The sequence below is a fragment of the Pieris brassicae genome, chromosome 8, assembly GCF_905147105.1.
Source record: "Pieris brassicae chromosome 8, ilPieBrab1.1, whole genome shotgun sequence".
NCBI classification, from domain to species: domain Eukaryota; kingdom Metazoa; phylum Arthropoda; class Insecta; order Lepidoptera; family Pieridae; genus Pieris; species Pieris brassicae.
In genome coordinates this window covers 10615257-10639643 of record NC_059672.1, presented here as the reverse complement: position 1 = coordinate 10639643, position 24387 = coordinate 10615257, and the positions used below count along the sequence as shown (strand labels likewise).

Below are 24387 nucleotides of genomic sequence, written 5' to 3'. Positions count from 1 at the left end.
ATTTATTTATTCACAAAATTACATAATACGATAATGTGAACTCACTCTGCGAACATATAAAGATCACGACAGTGTCGGAGACAGCATTCCGTAAGCCCAACGTCTTTGTTAACGGGGATCTGTGCAACAGACTGGTTCTGGCGTAGAAATAATACATCGGACCTAGTGCCAAAATAACGCAATTTATAGTAAATTGGTACTGTCTAATAGGCCACATGATTTTGATGATTGGTTAGGTCATCTCAGATGTTTGTGACTCTGATTAAGATAAGAAGCATCTTCATAATTTATACTAATTATTGGCAATTCTTATCTTAAACTAAAGGGGAAATGGGCGCAGTATTAAATAGGTTCCCACCAATAGATGGAAAAGAGGAAGATAACTTATAAGCTGGACCAGATTAAGGAAGAAACCAGCACATGGCAAAGATTGGTACAGTGCAGACAGGAATTGTGAGATTTGAGAGGCTTTTGCCAAAATAGGGGACACAAATTAATGAATGAGATTATAGAAATATAAATGTATCTGAAATAAAAGGCTTTTATATTTTCGAAGTCACTTGCCATTAATAATAATCACTTGCAATTACGTATCATCAGTGTGACATTCCAGAGGTGAATTGTGTTCAAAATCTGTTCGACTTTAGTGTCACTCATCAGTCAATCACCAAATGACAACAATTACGATTTTCCAACGACTTGTGTATGTCGCTAGTTCATGGTTTAAGCAATTTTATGAATGCTTTCCGTTCAGTCCCAACTTCACGCCTTGATATTAATTATTAAATGTGTAATAGATAGACATATGGGATCAGTTGTATATAGATATTGATGTCTTCAATAAGTACTAAAGTTTTATCACTCTGCTCTATTGTCATAGTTGCAGAGTACGCGATGTAAACACTGTTATCGGTATTTTTTTACATATTGGGTTTGTCGAAGGTTTCATATGTATGTTATTGGTTCATCAGGGATAATATAGGATTCTAATAGAAAAATAATTTTAAAAAGCGGTCTTGTAGTTTTGTGTTTTAGTGTCTAAAAATTTAAAACGGCCTTGAAAGCCTAATGTTAAATCATAGAAATAAAGCTCATTTTTCTACTATGATTTCCTGTACTCTATCCTACGACCCCACGCTTTTCGCTTAGCTAATCTTGATAATTTCGAAATAGATCACGCATCCTTTGTACCGCAAATAAGAAATTGAGTAATTTGTTACGAAGATTGTAGGACGGTGATTTATTTTTCACTTAAACAAATGTTAAAACGATACTACAGATAATTTTTAATTCATTTGGATCTTTCTAAGCTCTTGTTTCTACCTGGAACAATTGATCTCCTAGTATACAATACGGAAGTGATGATGTGTCATTAAAAACAAAAGATCATGAAACTGAACAAATAACGTGAAGCCTGACCTACAAAGTAAACTACCTTTTAGATATTGACAACCAAGCTTTTAGGTATTGATTATATTAATTTTCTTGACAACCCAGGACCGATCATCACGGACAGCTGTTTTTCGCATCCACGATTTTCTTCACTGCATGATGTCCATACAATGGACTGATTAGTTTAAGGATGTTTGTTGTCATTAAAAAAATACATGTCACTTACATGAGTCGCGTCGTACGCTTTATTGCATTAGAGTCTATCTACCATAAAACTTCGGAAATCTATTCGAAACGGGTTCACTTATATTGTTGCGACTGTATTCGGTTCTGATTTTAGATACATGTATATGATTAGTGTAATGCGGGGTTACGTGTGAGATTGGAGTTAAATTTAATGCTCATGTGTATTTGGTTATGTCATATTTTTCGTGTCGTTGTTCATCAATTTGATTAAAATTATTATTCTCTTTTCATTTCCAGGGTGATATCAATGATCCAATTTGCGATGTTCACAACAGCATCGAGTCTTAACGGAACGACCAAAGCAAAGGTATATATTTAGAATGTACATTATATTTAATTACTGAAATAATTTGTATTTCTTGCACCTTTTATATAGCACCTTGAGTTGGACATATACAGTATATAACACCATAGATTGCCATGAAAATATCGCTAGAGGAAACTTATATAAAGAAAATCCAAGATATTAATAAAATTGTATACAAATTTTCTATAGACGGTTCTTAAAATAAATAAATATACGAAAATATGTACAGAGGATTCACAGCTATGCACATATATTATATTATTCAGAATTTATGAATATAAAATATATAATTTCAGGTGCATCCAGAAAGACCAGATGTAGGGCTTTACGCCTGGAGCTCCTGGGGTTCATGGAGTCTGTGTTCCAGGTCCTGTGGTGGCGGAGTATCATATCAAGAGAGGCAGTGTTTACTTAGGTATGGGAGAAATAAAACTTTAAATTTCGCTATGTCGAGTATGAATGTATAAATAATAAACGATTTGTTAAATCATGTCCGTTAACGATCTTCAGCCTCAATTAAGTTTAAATATTATTTAACTCTCTAGGCATTTCTTAAGAAGTTTATTGAAAAACTAAAGACGGGTTCTGTCCTGTCAACCGTCTTTCCTATATTTCCGAACCAATTCATCTTAGGGTCCTTCAAGAAAAGAGCGTTCTAATTGTTATAAGGCAACGCACTCGCAAGACTTCTGGCACTGTGAGTGTCCATGGACAGTGGGCTTAACATCAGGTGAGACTCCTACCCATTTGCCCCTGTTAAAAAAAAAGAAGAAGTATACTTGTTAAGAATATAGTTTTATACCGATATTCGTGAAATTTATTTATTAACACTTCGGGAGGGCAACTGGATGTCTTCCAGGCAACCACTAAATTGTGAGTAAAATAGGTCCGCGTCCAATATGTATTTGTAATTTTTTTTAATAGAACGGGGTCTTAACGGGTACGAGGCTTCTCTGATGTTAAGTGATACCGCCGCCCCTGGACACACAATGCTAGGGCTCACAAGTGCGTTGCCGGCCTTTTAAGAATTGGTACACACTTTTCTTGAAGGACTCTAAGTCGAATACTTAAGTGGGCTACTTTAGTATTATATTAAGGTACTTAAGCTCTATATAGTGGAAGTGTGCGAAAAAACTGCCTTAAAACGCTCGACGTCCAATGATGAAACTCAGCTGAAGGTTTTAATATAAATTGTAAATCTTACTTTACAGTAGTAGATACATGTATGTCAAACACAAGTTTGACTGTGTGTTACGTCAACTTATACACGATATTCTATAATATACTCGTAAAATATTTATCATTCACATTAATAACGTCGATAAGCTATAAATTTACCGACTCTCAGGCATTTAATAAAAATTGTAAACACCAGCCATTAGGGTATATCACTAGGGTTATCTTGTAAACATTAAAGAGAATATTAACTGCAATATAAAGTCATTTATTTAACTTTTAAAGATTTCTTTCGCTTTTAATTCTAAAGATTAACTATTTGAATTAAAATACTTTGGACTGCAATTTATTAGATTAGAATTAATTGAGTTTTTTATAGTTATTATATTATATTATTTTTTGTGGTTTTCCTACTAACGTATGTGAGTATGAATATTATTGAGTTAATTGCCATAAATATGGAATAATTTTTAACGTGACAATAAATTATTCATGATGATGAACACCGGCTGCTCGCACGAAAAAGTATAACTCTTTGTCCCGTTACGCTCATTGTCCCATTACGTCTAACGTACACTTGCGCCGCATTTATCTCTCTTCCATTTGAAAACTTAAGTATGAAACAATTTCATCAATATGTTGTTATGACGTTGTCACATTAAACTATCGTCCGTAGACCGACTTTACAGACAAATATTTTCTGACAAGTATCAAGTATCTAATGTCATCAATCGACATTATTACGTAGTCAGGGTGTCCATCGTTAAGTAGGTAATCGTTTACTTACTGATATCATAAAAAATTTGAAGCGGTCCTAAATTTTAACAATTCAATATCTAATGTTCTAAAATATAATTATACTTATTTTAAAATGCCTAATTATTACGTAGTCAGGGTGTCCATCGTTAAGTAGGTAATCGTTTACTTACTGATATCATAAAAAATCTGAAGCGGTCCTAAATTTTAACAATTCAATATCTAATGTTCTAAAATATAATTATTATATTAAAATGCTTAGGCATTTTAAAATAAGTATGCGACTAATTCGTAGAAATCGTTTATTAAAATCTTTAGCTACTATAAAATCCTTTAAAGAAATAGAACCAATTCCAATATGTACTGAAAGGTGCCAAATAATAATATGTGTATTGATTGGTCTTGTATAACTTATGCGAAGGGATAGTTCAACCACTTTATATAAGAAATAGAAACTGTCTTGCTCCGGATCGATCAGCACCTATTGAATATAGTCCTATAAATAAAAGTTCATACAATGTATAATAAAGTCTATAGTGTAAAGTATAAGTATTTTTTTTGTAAATTGTGTGTGCATAAAGACATCATTTAACATTATAATCTAGCCAAACCTAAGACTAATAAGTAATTCAAAACTAATCTGATTTACTAAAAAAGGATATTTAACATAAGAAAGTGTCCAATGACACTACGATTTTTTTTTCATTTAACACTAACGTGAATTCAGACTCATGTGAAATATATGGAAATACATGGAATATTGTACTAGCTAATCAAAGTATATACAGGAAATAATAAAGTATATAGTAATTCTGTGAAAAGTATTAGAATTTTTAAAAAAAGCAATTAAATATAAATAGTCTAAATCAAATCATATGGCCATCATAAAATATATGGTATTAACCCATGTATAGAATTAGTTATTTATATATATATATATAAACATAAAATTAATAAAAATTCCTCAGTAATTTGGCTTATTTTCGCCCGTTGGGCAATCATCGCTATGGGTCATAGGTTAAACGTAATGGAATCCCCGTGGAGAATTACAAGTCGGCACTAAACTTGACTGACACGCACCACTAATGACTTTGCGATTATGTCCTCTAGGTTCATTCAAGTTTTTTTATTCTCTTACTGGAATATTCAAAAAGCAATTGAATTGTTAAAAAGTCGAGTACATGTTTACTTCTAATTTTTTTTTTGTTACAATTATTCTTAACCAACCTCCGCATTTATTAACTAACTTCGTTTCACCTAATATGATTTTTTCACTTACCTATATATTCTCCATAAAAACCTTTCCCAGAAACCTTTTCCACCCGTCCAAAGCCAGCCATTGCGATTTATTATTATTTATAAAGATTTGAGTTTATTGGTTACGTTAATAGAACTTTATTCTTATTATAAACACAAATATCTAATAAAAAATATACGTTATATTAAGACGATGTGAAGACATGTACTTAAATTTATAGCAATCACATTTTAAGACCCAAACAAATCTTGTTTGATTACATTCCATATATTTTCAACTAGTGACCTATACAGATTTCGCACTGCTTTATAATTTTCATTATAATATTTTGTGAAATATTGTAATGTATAATAATGCCTATAATACTCAGTGATACTGAGCCATGTCGGCCTAGTGGTTTCAGCGTGAGATCTCTCACCACTGAGATCGTAGATTCGATCCCCGCCAAGCACCAATCTACTTTCTGTTCATCAGTGAATTTAACATACCTACGCTCGAACGGTGAAGGAAAACATCGTGAGGAAACCAGCGTGCCTTAGACGCAAAAAGTCGGCGTGTGGCAGGCAAAGGCGGCTACTTGCCTATTAAATTAACAAATGGTCATGAAACAGATACAGTAAGATAGTCCATACCTAAAAAGGTTGTAGCACCACTGGTAAACTCGGGTATAAAGGACCATGATTATGGTTAAACAATTTTTGAAATGGTTGGTTTAGTCTGTGTTAAAAAATTACCAACATTTTGTTTATAATTTTAGTATAGTTAAATATTATAAACCAAAGTTGTAAAGAGAACATTAAACATTCAAAATCATTTATTTATTTAGGTACACAGTGTACACTTATGAACGTCAATAAAAAAATACATATTAAATGCTTTTTACATTTACTGCCAGTTCTCAATTCAAGGCCGTCGATCGGACGAGAAGAACTGACAATAAACTCTAGAACATAGTATTGATTAGATACCTCTAATTAGGTTATTTACATGCAGTCACTTTTAATGAATAAGGCGTCAAGCCTGTCTGGTAATAATTGATATACACACTTATTATTTACATTCTTAAACTTCAAAAGTTATTTTAGTTCAGCTTTAAGTATATATTTAATCTTTTTAAATTTGTAGAGAAATCAAATTAGGTTTTATTAAGATAGTTACCTATAGAAAAGAGTCGATCTCGTGGCTTTAGCGTACAACCGATCATCCCTGAGGCCATAGCTTCGATGACCGGCTGTGCACCAACGGACTTTTCTTTCTATATGCATTTAACATGTGTCAGGCTATGCTAATCGGCTAATTGCATATAAGATTGACAAAATATGATCATAAAACAGATACAAAAAGATAGCCCAGACCTAAAAGATTGTAGCGTCATTGATTTATATATTTTAATAGTCTCTTCTGAGATTATAATTCAGAATAACTTAAAGTATTATCCCCGGAACATTAGGAGTCTTCTTATAAAGTCTTCACATCAAGAGGTTATGTAAAATCCTAAATAATTTGACGCCAGCAAATGTTTGACATTACTAAAAGGAGTGAGACTAATATAAATTCTTTCATTAACAGCATTCTAGAGTCCTGCTGATAGGACAGAACAAATTAGTTCTGACGTCATTTGTCATGGCACGCGTTCCTTTGTAGGTTGACTTTGAATAAATTATTCCTGGACATTAGTGGAGTAATTTGAATATAAATTATTATTACCTTAATTTGTTTATTGAACTTTTTATGGAGGATAATTTATAAGAGGTACGGGATGGGATAATTTCCATGTTTTTCTTTTTTTGAATAATTATGAAGGTATGTTGTAGTACACGCTAAAAATAAACTTTAAAAAACATGATTTACCGTATCATCTCGACGTCCGTCGTTCCACCACTGAGTGTTCCTAAGGCAGGTTTTGCCGCGCACCACCACTATGTGAAACCAGCTACCCACTCACGTATTTCCGAACCAATTTTATTTGGGGTCTTTCAAGAAAAGAGCGTACCAATTCTTAAAACTCCGGCAACGCACTCACGTGCTCTCTGGCTTTGAGCAGCGCGCCCATGAATACTCACGCGGTCTCACTTAACTTCAGGTGAACGTTCTGCCCGTTTGCCCCCTGTTCTATAAAAAAATTATGCGTGGCCGCTGTATCTTAATCTCTTCCAGGCAATCCTAATTAATATACATAGTAAAAAAAATGTGATAAAGTTCAGGAAAGAACATTATAATTAAAAAAAAAATATAACCAATAAAATATATAACAGAAGCAGCAAATTTATATCTTTAATATAAACATGATTATTAGATTCTGATTTTTAAGGCTTTTTTGCCGCGGACAACCGCTGTGTCGTTGCTCGTTGAGGTGTTTCCGACACAATACGACTTCTTCCAAGAAAACAGCGCACCAATTCTTAAAAGACACAAAGCCCTCTGGCATTGAGAGTGTCCATGGGCGACCGTTTCACATAACATTTGTTGAGCCTCCGTTTGCTTATAAAAAAATTAAGTAACTACTATGTTGGTCTACGGAAAAGTCATCGAATTTGCAATCTTATGGAGATTGAACGTTTGTCAAAAATGCATTCAATTATTGGCTTCAAACTCACAACCAAAAGAAGTGTTACCAAATTAATAAAGTTATGAAATGTGTGTGTAATAAACGCAAAATATTTTGTACAAAACAATCCGTAGTTAAAACAATAACAGTAACATAAATCAGAAGTTTTAACAAATATATAGTAATTAAAATGGAAATAAAGGAATTATCGACGTATCACTGATTTACAAATTACTCTCACAAATCCATAAAAAGGACATTAAAAAGCCTACTAAAAGGCCGAAGATTTTATTTCTTGTCGTTGATTTAATTAAAAAGCTTTACCACTGCCGCCCGTGGTGTTGTTTCATTTAGAAGTGTATGACGTAAAAGATATTAGAAAACAATATTTAAGGACTCGTTTAATTAGCAATTAATAGTTATATGTTTTATATTCATTACTTTTTTCTAACTATATGCCGAATAAGTATATTTTGTTTATTATTGCCGACGCATCGAGCAATTTTGTACGTTCCCTTGTTTAAGTTTATTTAAATACGCTGTAGAATATAAATAGTATTGTAGTTTTCAAATATGTAATCATATCATTTATTATAGTTATTTGTATGACCTGTCCTCGTTTGTGTTTTTTGAAGTCATATTTAGTAAGATGTTACATACTAAATATCGCACGTCTAAAATGTGTTGGTTGTTGTAAATTCTTTAAAAGTTTTGGACCTAGACTTACGTCTTGAAAACAGTTTTGAGAATTAACAAATTCTTACTTTATACACTCGAGAGAAGTGCTTGATATACATGCGGAAATTAAAACATGTCTTCCAAAATTGTTGCACATGCTCGATGAAGAGGAGTTGTTTGGATTCGGCTGACCTGAGTTTCATCATTGAAAGTTGAGGCTGAATGCGAAATTCTACGCACATCACTTCTACGTCCGTCAGTCCACAACTGAGCGTTTTTAAAGGCAGTTTTTGCCGCGCCTACCCCTATGTGAAACCAGCTCACTCACGTATTTCCGAACCAATTTGATTTGGGGTCTTTCAAGAAAAGAGCGTACCAATTCGTAAAACTCCGGTAACGCACTCACGTGCTCTCTGGCTTTGAGAAGCGCGCCCATGAATACTCACGCGGTATCACTTAACTTCAGGTGAACGTTCTGCCCGTTTGTCCCTGTCCTATAAAATAAAAGTAGTTGATGATCCCTCCTTACCACATTACTTTAAACTGAAGACAGCTTTTGGTATTCATACAAGATATGAGTGTGAAAATTTTATACGACGATTTGCACCAAGCCAGCTATAACTATTTCAGTAGGCGTTAGTTTTTCAACAATATTTATTATTGCGATTTTGATCCTTGATTACTTTGGAAAAAACCGCAAAAGAATTTACACAATTTGGTAACATTTTGAATATAACGCTAAATCGGTAGCATAAGTTTAATGTACGTCGTTTTTTTAATGATAATTTTAAAATAAATCAAATCTTCAATCAATTAATCTATCAAACACGTAGATATGTTTCTGACAATTAAAGTACTTTGAACCATAAAAAAACACAAAGACATATTACGAAATAGTTTTTTTAATTCATTATCCTACATCTAACATAATTTATATACAACAAAAAGCAATTTAACTAATATAACCGAAGGGGATACTTAAGTTAGGGTGTGTATGTGGGGTGTGCTCATGATGCACGTGACTTATATATAGCAATGCATGTTCTTAAAAGAAGTTAAGCATAATCCTTTTATTCATATATTATAGCTTATACAAGTCAAGGCTTAGTAGTAGTAGAATAGTTGTCATTGTATGTTCGGGCTGCAAGATACGAAACTAATCGCATAGTTGGTGTTAATGTGGATATATTAAATGTTTAATAGGAGCAGTGTTGGCCTAGTGGCTTCAGCATGCGATTTTTTTCTCTGAGGCCGTAGGTTCGATCATTAGCTGTACACCAATGGATTTTCTTTCTATGTGCGCATTTAATATTAGCTCAAACGGTGAAGGAAAACATCATGAGGAAACCGGCATGAAACAGATACAGAAATCTGAAGCCCAGACCTAAAAAGGTTGCAAGGCGCAATTGATATATTCTATTATTAAATGATTATGGCATTCACAAGAAATAAACTTAATTAGAAATGACTTTTGTTTCAGATCTCGTAACTTATTAAATACAACACTAGCACCACCTGTAATAAGTGTGAGAGTGACGCGGCAAGTGCCAACAGGTCAGGACTGCGCAGGAGTTTATAGACGCTACCATGAATGTAATACTCACGTAAGTATACAAGTTTAGTGAGATTCGGGACTTGTTTGACTCCCGTATGTCAAAAGCGTACGTTCTTACAGGAGATCTCAATACGTGTATATTATCTCACCTCCTGACTACACCTAATAATGTAGTTCAAACTAATTTTATTTTCGTTTCGCCTGAATATGATATTTTCAGCTTTAGAAAATAAATACTTCGGGTTTTGCGCTTAGCAACATATATTGCGATTCACAGACAAGCTTTCGTGTATAGCATCGCTTGCGTGGGTATTGTGTATTTTATGATTCTTAACAACCTCGTTATTAATAATCGTAATTTTAGTCAATTTACGAAAACACCTTCCTCAGGAGTCTACTACTATCGATTAGTAAACTGTACAAAATAATCTACGCGCCAACCCTTTGATGGATACAGAAACTTATGCTAATATTACAAAATATCTTTAGGCATGTCGAGATGGAAGTCGAGACCCTCGCACAGAACAATGTTCCACATACGACAGAAGGCCGTTTAGAGGGAGATATTATACCTGGGTGCCTTATATTGATGGTAAGTTTAAAAATTAAGTCCTTTCATATTAAATGACGTTTTATCGTACTAGTCACTTTGACCTTCCTCCCCTTTGGTTAGAAATTCCAAATTAAATTTGTACAGATATACACGTACCGTTTGAATTATTTTTCTTTGCGTCACTCTATTTATAAAATGGAAAATATGAAATAGCGTTATTTACGAGTATGAGTTCCAACGTGGCACTAGTACTGCAGAAACGGCTTGAAGGATTAATTATGTATATGGCGGCGGTGTCGCAAAAGAAAACACGGTGCGTTTTTGTTTCATTTTTGTTCTGGATATCCAGTAGAACAAGCCCTGTGGACGGTCGGAGACCAATGTTGATAACGAAGATACGAAGACTATTGTGGAAGTGGATCCATAGCAAACTACGTCTGAGTTAGCAGGCTGTGGTGTTTAAGAGATTTTTAATTGAATCATTACCTGTGATGAAAAGTGGATCCTGTACGATAGTCGAAAGCGCTCATCGCAATGGCTGAACCCAGCTGAACCAGCCAAATCGTGCCCCAAGCGCGAAGTTACCCCGAAAAAGTTACTTTTGGTGGACTAGTGCCGGGGTCGTACACTATCTTAAATCTGGCCAGACAATTATGGCACAACGATTACCACGATGGAAAAGCTAGGTGCTAAACAACCAAGGCTGGTCAATCGCTCTAGGCAAAGATTCAATAATTTTATTAATTGTGACGAGTGCATATGTAGTAAAAAAAATGTGTACACACATAAGAAGTAAAACTTCTTTATGACCTTATTTTCCGAAAAATTATTTACCATATGCAACTTTTTCTACAGAAATTGGTTAAATATAGTTAAATTAGATAAAGTTTAACAAAAGGCTTTTATTATCATAGACATGAATACAAATAATACAATTATTTCATTTTACCTTATTACTACGTAGATTATTACAGAATTTCATTAATTGTAATTGAATTATCACTATAATTGTTATCGTTATTATATATTTTTATTATTAATGGCTTAGAATCTTTTCGAATCAACCGTGGTAGGGACGAGAAAAAGATGGCGCGTAACGGCAAAATGTCACGGTAATTTTTTTTCCAACGCCTATAAAGAAGTTTCACTTCAAAAATGTGTAACTTGTATGTAGTATCACTGTAGTATAACTCACCCATTAGAAGATCGTTATTTTGTTACATGACTCTTCTTAAATGGTTATACAGAATGTTGCGGCTGTTAGGAATGCATTCAGCCAAACAGATCGTCGCACGTCTCGCTCAAAAGAACGCTCTGCTTGGCCCATGGGTTGTTCATATTACCAGGCATTTTTTATTATAATAGCATTATAGTCACTGTTTGTATACTGCATGGATAATAGCGAGGTTGGAGGACGTTGTGGCGGTTCTGAAAAATATATTTTGTGTTTAGTAAAAGTCCCTAGGTTTTCGTGATATTCGATATTTTGGAAAAAACTTTTTGCTAAAACACGCCAAAGTTATTTTCACTCACCGGTAATAGGGGACCGGGTCTCCAGGTATCACTAATCCGAGAGACGTATAAAACGTAAGAGCCCAGTTTCTATGTCCAGTAAAATAAGCAACAATTTGTAGAAACTGCGAGAACTGAATATAGAAATTAAGAGACTTGATGTGTTAACCTAAATGCTTAACTCCGGTTAGTTAGAAATAATGGAAAAGGTTAATTTATCTTCTATGTGAAATTAATGCAACGTCCAAGTTATCAGTTATAGATTAGATGCAAAGTAATGGATAGTTGGTGTAATGTGATTTCAATTATATCTTCATCGTTAACATTTGAATTAGATCTTGAGACTTAATTAACTAAAGATAAAATGATCACCTTTAAGAATTTGTAAAGAATGTTTTGTCGTTTATATTTGTAACATGGCAAAAGAGTGATAAGGACAAAGACTTTGGAGTTTTAGTGTTGTCCTAGTGGCTTCTGCGTGCGACTCTCATCCCTGAGGTCGTAGGTTCGATTCCCGGCTTTGCACTAATGGACTTTCTTTCTTTGTGCGAATTTTAACGCACGAACGGTGAAGGAAAACATTGCGAGGAAACCGGCTTGCCTTAGAACCAAAAAGTCGTGTCCAGCACAGCAGGCTGATCACCCTATTAGTTTGACAAATGATCATCATACAGATGCAGAAGTCCGACGCACAGACCTTAAAAGGTTGTAGCGCCATTGATTTATTTATCTATTTTATAACGAATACGTTGAAATAAAATTTTAATGCGTGGTAACACCCTTGCCTAGCCAAAAAATTGTATTTTTAAAGTTATGTATTCATTAAGAATGTAAACGCTTTGTGTTTATACAAAAATCAATTTTAAAGGCAGGCAACGCACATGCAAGCCCTGAAATGTGAGTGTGTATAGCAACTTAACATCAGCCCCCTGTTATATAAAAAATATATGATATATATGTCCGAACAAAAATAAAATGGCAGAGATAATACTATTAACCTGAAACCAAATGCTAACAAAATACATAAGGTGTTGTATATATTGAAAATATATTTTTCCTGGTACAAACAACTTTGGGAAGGAGGCTCATCTGAAGTGATACCTGCATCTACAATCTCAATGCCAGAGCCGCAAGCCGCGTGTCAGTGAGTTGTCGGCCTTTAAAGAATTGGTAAGGTCTTTCCTGGAAGTAAAATAAGTCAAATTGGTACGGAAATACTTCAGTGGGAAGATTGTTCCACATAGTGGTGGTAATATTAGTATATTTACGACCAAATATATGTTTAAAGGTGACGCGCCCTGTATGCTGAACTGCCGTCCTTTGGGTCACCATTTCTATGCATCATTATCTCTCGTGGCGGATGGGACTCCTTGCACATTGCAGGGGTATAGAGCGATATGTGTACAGGGAACATGTAAAGTAAGTGCAAAATTCTATTTTAATTAAACAATTCGGAACACTATCTTAAAAAAATACTTTAGTAATTAATGAAACACAGTGTATATAACGGAAACTGTGAGAGACCACAGATCTATGATCCATCCGCTTATCAAAAAGGCTCGTCGGTTGTAGAAACTTTTGTTTTATGGGAAAGATTTTTGGTGAATATTTGTAGTAGTAGACCTGGTCGTTAACCGAGCAGATGGACCGATCAAGTGAAAATCTTCGTCTTCAAAACTGTACGCTGTCAAAAGAGAGGCGCTGAACAGAAACCGGTGAAAACAGACGCTCCAACATGAGCTGCCGATTAATGAGAATTAGAAATAAACGATTTTTCTAGTGAAACTTATTTAGACGAATGAGGGTAAAATGTTTACGGATGAAATGTCACGAAGATGTGCAGCGTTTTTGTCGAAGAAAAGGGAGAGAGCGATTTAGACCGATTGAGAGAGTGAGAAAGGGAGATCGAGAAAAAATGCACGTTTTTGGTTGATGTATTTGTTTAGTAGTTACATATTAGAACTTTAGATGGCAATTATGTCGCAAAACGTCTTGTGCATTAAACGCAGATTTTTTAATTATTTATATTATCATTAGCACGTATACAGTGAAAATAGATATACAAATAGATGGAGTGATCATATAATGGTACATGATCATCTATGGAGTTGGAGCCTGTTAACATGTTCCTAGAATATTTAAATAAGACACAAGGTAACTAATAAATTAGTTAAGGCATGTCTAGAGACAGGGTTAAATACTGTCAACTGTGGATTCATTGCATTGCCTACACAGAGTACTCTTAAAATAAATCATATATTTCAAATGAATTGTATAACTAAGTATTTTAGAAAAAGATATCGGAGTATTTTATTTTTGTATTTATTTCCCACATTATTCTATCTTTACTTAATAGGCCTAAACCAGGATTATTCTAAATTTAAAATACAATTATAAAAACTACAAAGCAAGCAATTCTTGTGAACTCATCATCATCAACAGCGGATATACCCCTTGTGGCCCAGCCCCATCGCAATCTATTTCGTGCTTCTTGCGTCCAACTTCGAACCCCTATTGTTTCGATATCCTTTGCAACTTCACCCACTGACGTAGGCTCGGTCTACCACGTTTTCTCTTGCCAACAGGTTGTGAGATCAGTAAGGACCTAGGGGTTCTGTCGTCCACCATTCTCTGCACATGTCCCACCGACCTGAGTCTGTTGCATTTGATGAATTGGGCGATGTTGGCGTCGTCAAGGATTTTATAAAGTTGTTGATTGTAGTGAATGCACCAAACACCGTCGTCGCAAACAAACTTGTGAACTCAGTGTACAAAGAATAGGTCAACCACCATAGAAACCTTATTAATAGCATGCGTAACCATCCCCTGTGTTCGCGCGATTCCGCGAAACCGCAGTCCCAATCATCATATCCAAATTATACAGCATTATACTGATATAGCCACTTCTCTTCTGACCGACGATTATTTCGTATTGAAGACACTGATAATATAGGAGATAATATGGATATTGGGCTACATTTAGTAGTAGTGTAGAATATATTTCATACATACATACAATCACCCCTTTTGTACGCAGAGACAATAGATCCACACTTGCACATATTTAAATTACTGTCACAATAATTCTAGGCATTAAATCATTGAATTTCTAAGCCAAAGTAAACGTGTGTCTGGATTTCAATGATTTATATGATTTATAACACGTAATAAAACAGATTACGTATACTGTATTAATATTTGAATGCTTTTAAGATTTCATTTACTGAGTGTCACATTTCACATAATATTTATTTAATTACTTAACTTTAAAATTTAAGCCAGGCAAATTTTTAATCTCCTTTGAACACTATTCGGTGAAAGCGATTACGTTATAGATACTGGCAAACATCTTGAAAAAATGTCCTTGCCTTGCGATTTTTAGGTATCACTGGGAGGGGAGCGGCGGCGGGAAAGTGACGTGTCGATCGCGTGATTGGTAAATCAGTTAACGTTTGTGTCCCGATGTACGATGCGCAAACTTCCCCCCACTCCCTTGTTTAATGCTCAAAAAGTTTGCCGGTTTCTGTACCGACGTTTTTGTATAAATACATCCATAGCACGCGGTACAAAAACTCAACATTAAAGTCGCAGTCGCAATTGCTATTTAGTGAAAGTTCCGGCCCTTTCACAGCTAATCAATAAATATGATTGACGTTTGCGGTTACATATTTATGCCGCCAAGTCATTGTACATATAAAAATGATTGGGGCACGTTTCCAAAGGGTTCAGGATCACATGCATAGCCACATATCTGGAGTATCGCAGCAATTATATTATATTAAACCAGTAACCCTAATATAGGGTTTATAAATCAGGGTTAGTTGCATCGTTTGATCGACTCTCAGATTTATTACTCAATTAATACGAATTTATGTACGCTCTTAATACGTTTATTGAATGCTGTAAAGTGTATCTTGAACGAATTCGTCTGTTCTTTGAGCACAAAACGATAATTTGATTTAATAGTTTAATATAAGTTACGGTTACACGAGGTTTCCATTTCAAAATATAGGTTGCTACGCATTTTAAATTTATTTAAATTAATTTTAAAAAATCTGCGTTAAGCGAACTGGAAGTGCCAGGTCGGCTGTGTCCATCTCAGATCTTTCATAACCATGAAGTGTCGTTCCAAAACTGTTTATTTTCATGACAGAATGTGGAATAGTCTTCACTATTACCTATTACCTGATTCTTAATTGTACGTGGCGGACGATAGAACGCCAAAGACCTTATTGAACTCACAACCTGGTCGCAAGAGAAATCCTGGTAGACCAGAGCTGCGTTGGTTGGACGTAAGAAGTACGAAATAGATTGAAATAGATTATACTTGAGGAGGCTAAGGCCCACAAGGGGCTGTAAAGCCTTAGATGATGATGATGATTACCGCGTTTCGCTCAGCAGGAGGTACCACCTTGTTTGTGAGAACTTCGTACTTTTTTTTTTGGTCGCAACACGCATACATATTTTGGATATATAGACAGCCCTTTGGTTAAGCATTTATCTATTATATAATTAAACACGGCTTATTCTTATATGGTCTGTCGATAAGGCAAGTGAAACTTGACTTTAGAAATAGTTATAATGAAATAACCAGTTAGACATACGACAGTTATACAAACCCGAAATTTCACCCGCATCACCTCGACGTCCGTCGTTGTCGCGCATCACCACTGTGTGGAACCAGCTGCTCACTGAAGTATTTCCGAAACAATTAGACTTAGGATTCAATTCTTAAAAGGTCAGCATCAACTCCGGCATTGAGAGTGTCCAAGGGCGGCGGTATCACTTAACAACATGTGAGCTTCCTGACCGTTTGACCCCTATTAAATCCACGTGTAAAATCATTACAATACACTTTAGATTCCAGATGTACTGTGACTGTACGGACTATTATTTATACAAAATATTGTTGTGTTATGTCCAATAATGGCCAACGAGCCTGAGTAATAAATTACTTAAGATTTCTTATTGTCTAGGACATGATTGTTATAATGGTATTTTCGTCACGGCGCGGCGTGTTCGGTTTAATCGTAAACCTTGAAACGGTTATGCTAAGCTTTTAGAACCGGCATTAATCTGAACTGTACGATAAGTTCCCTATTTTTTATAAATAAAATTAATTTAAAATATATAATAATCGTTAAGTTTTTAAAATATCTGATATGTTATGTCCTTATGGACATAAGCGCATAGATCCAGGCCCAGACTAACAACAAAAATCGCTTAAAGTGTTTCAAAGATATTTATTTTTTTATCTAGAACAAGGGGCAAACGGGCTGGTGGCTCTTCTGATGCTAAGTGATACCGACTGCCCATGGACACTCTCTATGCCAGATGGCTCACGAGTGCTTTGCTAGTCTTTTAAGAAATAGTACGATATTTTCTTGAAGTCGAATTTGTTCGGAAATACTTCAGTGGGCTTCCACATAGTGGTGGTGCGCGGCAAAAACTCCCTTAAAAATGCTCAGTTGCGGATCGACGGATGTCGCGGTGATACGGTTGAAATTTCGTATTTGTATAACTGTCATATGTATAACTGGTTACTTTATTATAACTATTCATGAATTGGTCAACTTTAACTGGCCTTATGGCCTTATATGAATAACCACTGTTTAACTATATAATAACTCAATGCATAGCTTTTATGTTGTCAAAATATTAAGGAAAAATATGACATTTTCAAGCCTGTTTGTTGGACATCTCTGTCTCCATATCTTTGGGTATTTTTCATCATTTTAGGATCTTTGCCGTCCGTCTTACGCGGTAAATATTAATAAAGAAAATTCCATTGGTGCTTAGACGGCGCTCGAATCCATTACCTTTGAGAATTGCACCAAACCAGTGTGTACCACGGCATACAGGCTTACCGTAGTAATTAGTTGTTGTGCCACGAAAAAATAAGATTTCTTATTAACTTAACTAATTCTGTGGATATCTGGAGCATATATTTGCTCACTTAAATGAGCTCAAGGACCACGTCAGGACATTCGACAAAGAGATGAGAGCAGCTGTCAACAATTACTCCAAATTGAGACCATCTATGCTCAATTAAACAGACTCATGTTTCGCTTAAATACCTTTTCTGCCATTTAAAGGTTTCTTGATGATTATTATTACTTAAACATGATTTTATATTTGTGGTATATCTCAAAAAAAAAAAGTTTTCCTACATGTATCTAGAACGGAAAAAAATATACGTAAATAACGTACATATCTCTTTACGTACATGACACTGAAAATGCTTAGAACTGGTCAGTTAGAAACATTGCTAATGAAAACGTTTTTTAAATTCAATTTAAGAATTCTTTGGTAATCTAGTAGCATATTGTATATATTGCATTAATTTGAATCTAATGTTGTATATTTCATTAATTTGTAATTTTTCACATATATGAATTGGCGGCAAATCTAAAACTCTTGTTACACGTGACTTTCCTTGAGGGCTCACAGCAAAGCCATGATCGGCTGCGATTAGCATTTCTTAATGAAGCCTCGTGCTCGTGGACGTCGCAATCTCAATGATGATCCGCGTCAGGGACGTCCTTTAACAGCGACTACTGAAGAAAACATCAGTGCTGTGAGACGCATGATAGAGAGATAAGAGAGTGACCTCAAGTTCAAAAAATATTACATGAACATTTAGGCGTCAGGAACCTCTGTACCAGATGGATTCCCCATACTTTAACCGACCAGAAATACTTTCGCATGGACTGGTGTCGCCAAATGTTAGGTAAGTTCAACGGCGGTGACTCAAATGCTGTATTTGTCATCGTCACAGGTGATGAAAGATGATACTGCGAGCTAACCAAGCCAACTAAGGTAAAAAAAGAAAGAAGTCAAGAAGAAAAGATGATTGCCTAATTCTTTTGTCGGAACAGGCATTTCGCGACAGTTGTGCTAGAAGATGGATGGACAGTTACTGCAGACTAGTATGTCAATCGCTGTTTGCCTGTTGTCTTGGAAAAAAATCGACAGCAGCCTCCTTCACCATGACAATGATTCAGCGCACTCCGCAAAACGAACTGTTGAATATTTGACTATGGCAAGGTGTCGAGATAATGAGTCATCCACCATACAGTCCTGGCGCCCTGAGACTTTCATTTATTCCCAAGAACTTAAGATAAAATTCGAGGTATTCGCTTTACGAGCCCTGAAGATGCGGCGAAAGCGTACGAAAATGCCATAGAAGAGACCCCTTATGAAGAATGGGCCTACTGCTTTTCTCAATGGTTCCATCGAATGCGACGATGTGTAGAGAGGAACGGAGATTACTTAGAAAAACAATAAAAGTATTGGCAACTTTCTACATTAAGCCGTTCTTCATTTTCTAAACATTTTCAGTGTTACCTAGGTACAATGTTTAAACCGTCGAATAGGAAAAATAATGTTACATATATATGTGTATATACTTAGTATCCTAGTAGTAATAGCGTAAGGCGCCTTCTTCTATTTTCCCCGAAAAAAATATTGATTTCGCTTTAACAACTTTGTTCCCCGGGGCACGATATATGTCTTGTATGTTTGTCATATTAAACGTAAGCCAGTGCGAAAGTGATTTGACTAATGAAACTAAACATCGTAAATTTGATATGGCGCCACCTATGAACTAACACCATATTAGGCACTAAAATATTGCTTTTATTTATAAATGCCTGTCAATTTGATGATATTTACGGTATTATGGTAATTGGCTATTATTCAAAGGTGAGAATTCCGCTGCTATTTACTAAAGCGCGAGCTTTTAGTCGGCTTGTTTGTGCGGACTTATTCGGTAATATTGCTTGTCTCGGGTCTTTACGAGTTCTATTATTGAAATATATTGAACGTTTATATTACACATTTAATTTAACTATATTTGTTTGTGTTACTAAATATTTCAACAAGTTTAACGTAATTCGACGGAATTAACGGTGTTTATCGATTTGATTTTTATCCACCTGCAGGTCTATAATATACACGATTATAACTGTGTATTAGACAATTAAAAGGGCTCAAAAATATATCTCCCCTTTTTTATAGAACAGGGTACAAACGGATAGGAGGCTCACCTGTTGTTAAGTGATACCGCCGCCCATGGCCACTCTTTATGCCAGAGGGCTCGCGAGTTCGTTGCCGGCCTTTTATGAATTGGTACGCTTTTTTCTTGAAGGACCCTAAGTCAAAATTGCCCCATTGATCAGTTAAATGACATTATATTCATTTAAGCGTTAAACTAAAGGTAATTTTTAAATTGTATGTTATAAATTCAACATATTTTAGATGAAAGTACGGTATAACTAATGTAACGATAATGGCCATCTTAACGTCATATCAATATTATAATAATGCTTGACGTGTTATAATGTAATTAATTTAATGGCCACAATAAAAAAATACAATATACATTTAATTTCAGTACATATTCATACATTATCAATTGACGAGGCAAATTAGGTATTTTAATCGATATGGTACGTCTATAATTAACACTAAATACATGGCCTCATAACACTTTTTGTAGTTTCTCTGTTCTATACGTGTAATTACTGCATGGTTTAACTTCTCCTATTTCAAGACGGAAGACAGTTTTCGTTTATTATGGTAGGTCGTATTTATTATTTTCTTCTTTATACTAAAAAGACAACTGGACTTGAGAGTATTTTTCGTAACGTACACGACATACGATAATGTTAATAATTTTAGCTCAATTTTTATGGAACTTGGGGACAAACGTACACGAGGCTCACCTGATATTAAGTGATACCGCAGCTGCCAATAGATACATCGCCAGAGGGCTGATAATTGCATTGCCGGTTTATTAAGGATTGCAGCAAAACGCTCTTTTCTTCAAGGACCCTAAGCCGAAATATAATATATCAGAAAAATCCGAAAAATCTCAAATGATGCGTTGGTAACAAAGAGTCGAAAGACGATTCTTTTCCTGTAACCGTCACAGAATGGATATCATTGTTTCCTTAGGTTTTAAAGACTGTGAAAATATACCCACATGTCGAATATACTGTTATAAAAGTCAATCAAGCTAGGTAATCAGTTTCCTGAACATGGTTAGTAAATCTAGATGTCTAATTACAAAGACGGCGCCGGCGCCTAACGTAGATCGCGCCTTAGCGATTAATGATTGCGCCTAGAGCCATCACGGCAATCATAATCTCATATTGTAAATAATTATGTGGTATTCTATTACATGATAGAAATCTAAACAAGGTTTTAAGGAAGGTATGAACACGTTTCATGTGTCATATAATAACAGGAGCCTCAAAAAACGTTTACATTTATTTATTTAGCGTTACGTGAAAATGTTAGATGACTTCTTGGTGCCTGAACTTCAAAACATTCCTCGCTAAAACCAACCATACTGGTTCCAGTAGGACGGAGTCACACACGTCTAATACAGGCAAATTGATCTCCAGGAGAGGTAACGTAAATTGACCTCCACGCAGTCCTGATTTAACCCATATGGGTTTTTTATTATGGGGTTATCTTAAAGCCCTATCCCAGCACGAATTTCTGTGTCAGTGTCTCGGCGTGGACTACGGTACGCAATGGAGAGCTGGAGCACTGAGGAACGCCGGCCCGTAATAACAATTGGTTATGTAGAACATTAAATTAATATATTTTTTTCTGAAATCGACTTGACTTATATATTGATAAAATATATTGTACAAATTTCAAAATCATATTCTATATACATTTTCGTCATATAATGAATTCAAATCGTCAAAAATTGGCTATGTTTGGATTGTTTTTCTACCGAGCGAACTTATTTAAATCGTGTATCGATCTTTCAAAATATCCATTTCCATGGATATTTTGAAAGATATCCATTCCAATACTCAACTCCACCATATATTTTTTCCATTCACCAAACTTCGGAGATTGGCGACCGTATAGGCCCCTTCTTTGGTGCAAATGAAAGAAAATAACTGTCACGAAATGGTAGCCATAACTGAGTCCACCTGCCGAGCCGTCATAAGTAATTTTATTGTTTGATTACATGAGTGCCGCGAACGCGAGGTTCTGCATTTGGACGTTATTATTTTTAAGAAATAATCTCACAAAATGTGTACTTTAAGAATAAATAAACACTGTTGTGATACACGACTTACTTTTTTTAAATCGATCAACTAAATATGAACTTTTTTTTGAGACACCTTGTAAGTAACTTTTTGGGTACTATACGCGCAGTATGCACTCCTTAATTAATTTGTTTTTTATTATTATTTATTCAAAATGTTTTCTATGGTTTATATGTGGCTTTTAAATTCATTTTACAGCTAACAGCAGACCAATTAGAGTTTAAATGAATCCATGACAACACTTTTTTATCTCGGGAAACGCAGTTCCGCTCAGAGTGTGGGACTTTTAACCAACCCTACCCACTAAACCTCTCCAACTCACTATCACAAATGGGGCTTTTGGGGTCGCGTTATCATTCTACAAAGACGAAATGTTTGTCAATCACGAAGCGTTATGCGTTTAAAATTAAACATAATTAAAACGTAAATTTACGTAACAAGAGGCAAACGGGCAGGAGTGAATCTGATGTTAAGTGACACCGCCGCCACGAGGCTCGTAAGTGCATTGCTGGCCTTTTAAGAAATGGTATGGTATTTTCTTGAAGTCGACAAATCTGCCTTAACGCTCAGTAGTACGACGGATGTCGATGGTACCGATGGTATTTTGCCTTAACGTCCGATGATGGAACTAAGCATGTTATATTCGTATTATGTATGTTTAAAACCCACAAAGCGCTGCTCGCAATGCCACGCTACTAACGTGCCTCCCTTTTGCAAAGGCAGGCACGTTACAAACAAAACTTATCTTGCCGGTATTAGTTTAGTATGGAGAATTCGTCGTCCCTGTAGTCTTATCAATTCCCACTCAGTTCGTATATTCAAATTAAAGTGGAGATATTTGCATTATTATCTTTTAAAAATCACCGCCCGATTTAAATAGAAGGCAAGATGCGACGAAAGCCGCTGAATTTCTATTAGATGTCGGGGAATGCAAGAAGCTATCGTTAGTACATTACACAAAGTACAAACTCTGTCGTAAAACAAACGTTGTCTCTACAACTGTTTTTAATTAGGTGAAGTAGAAAATTGCCACACGTATCAGCCGTGGTTGGAATCGCTAATCCCTCTGTTACACCACCCATTTTGACATTAGATTCTATAGCGCTGAACAATTTGCAATGCGACGATTAATTAAATAGTTTTTATTTATCGCAGACGGCAACAAAAAAAAAAGAAAAAAAGGAAGAAAAAAAAACAAGTGATGATAATAGTTTATAGCGGAGCCAACAAGGCAACAAATAAAAAAAAATAGAAAATAAATTATAAAAAGCCCTAAATCTAAATATTAACCTAGACTATGTATGGTTTACACAGTATTAAAAATTCTATGTGTAATTTTATATATATATTTGATGTAACTTATGTTTCTGAACCAACATAATAATAATTATAAGAAATGTATAAATACGAAATTAAAAAAAAATTAAAAAGTTTGGTCCCTATGTAGTGCAGTGTCCCTTAAACGCTAGCAGCATTTCCTCCTTGTATTGCCACACTTATTCGATGAGCGAAGAAACCACCAGCTTTGGGATCTTCGGTACTATCTACCAGGCGCCAATTTAAATCATTAATCGACGCCTGTGCCCTTGAATACCACGGTCTAAGAGTCTTCTCCATGGGGTACAAAATCAAACTTGGAGGAAAGATATTTGAGCCGTCTTTTTTCCGACTATTCTACGCCCGCGCCAGGTTAACGTGTCCACAGAAGTAGCATCCCATACCAAAGCCAAACAGCAAAATTACTATTTTTAATATTTCGATTAATTTTTGTAATATTTATATTTTTTAACGAATATAATGTTCAACAGCTGTTTATAACTTCTTCATAATTTCATTCAGTTTAAAGTAAAGATTAAATACACATTTAAATTTCTTACAATAAACCCATTTGTAAGGCGTGACCAAAAGTTTTATTCTTAAATGTATGTCAATGACTTTGACTTAGCGATTTTATGAGTCTATAAATAATAAACTATAAAATACGCCAGTAATACAGTTCTATAATCTTGACCTATAAAGTAAAGAGAAGTTATGTAAGCAGAGTGATTTAGCTGGCTCTGGCTCCTAATGTTAAAAACAAATTGGATTTTGACTTAGGAGAAGCATTGTTCGCACTCAGACTCGTCTCTGAATCTAAGACCTTTTAGGTCTAAGATCCAAAACCTCGTGTCTAAGTCTGGCATTCGTTTTTTCGCATCATTTTTTTTTTATAAAATATTGTCTGACACACGACGCGTGTTTTGCGACGGAACGAAACAATACGTTCTAGAAAAAAATATTTTATGTTTGCTAAAAATACCGTAGAACGCTGCATCGATCCTTACCCAGGT

The 24387-nt window shown here is 35.0% G+C and overlaps 1 protein-coding gene across 1 annotated transcript in view; it reads left to right on the top strand.

The window, feature by feature from the left end:
* Positions 1 to 24387, top strand: part of LOC123713744 (ADAMTS-like protein 4) — a 77742-nt gene that overhangs the window by 24978 nt on the left and 28377 nt on the right. Inside the window, exons 3-7 of the mRNA XM_045667567.1 lie at positions 1876 to 1945; positions 2242 to 2360; positions 9842 to 9965; positions 10406 to 10508; positions 13270 to 13400. Of these exons, the coding sequence (XP_045523523.1) occupies positions 1876 to 1945; positions 2242 to 2360; positions 9842 to 9965; positions 10406 to 10508; positions 13270 to 13400 (547 nt within the window). The remainder of the gene's footprint in view (positions 1 to 1875; positions 1946 to 2241; positions 2361 to 9841; positions 9966 to 10405; positions 10509 to 13269; positions 13401 to 24387) is intronic.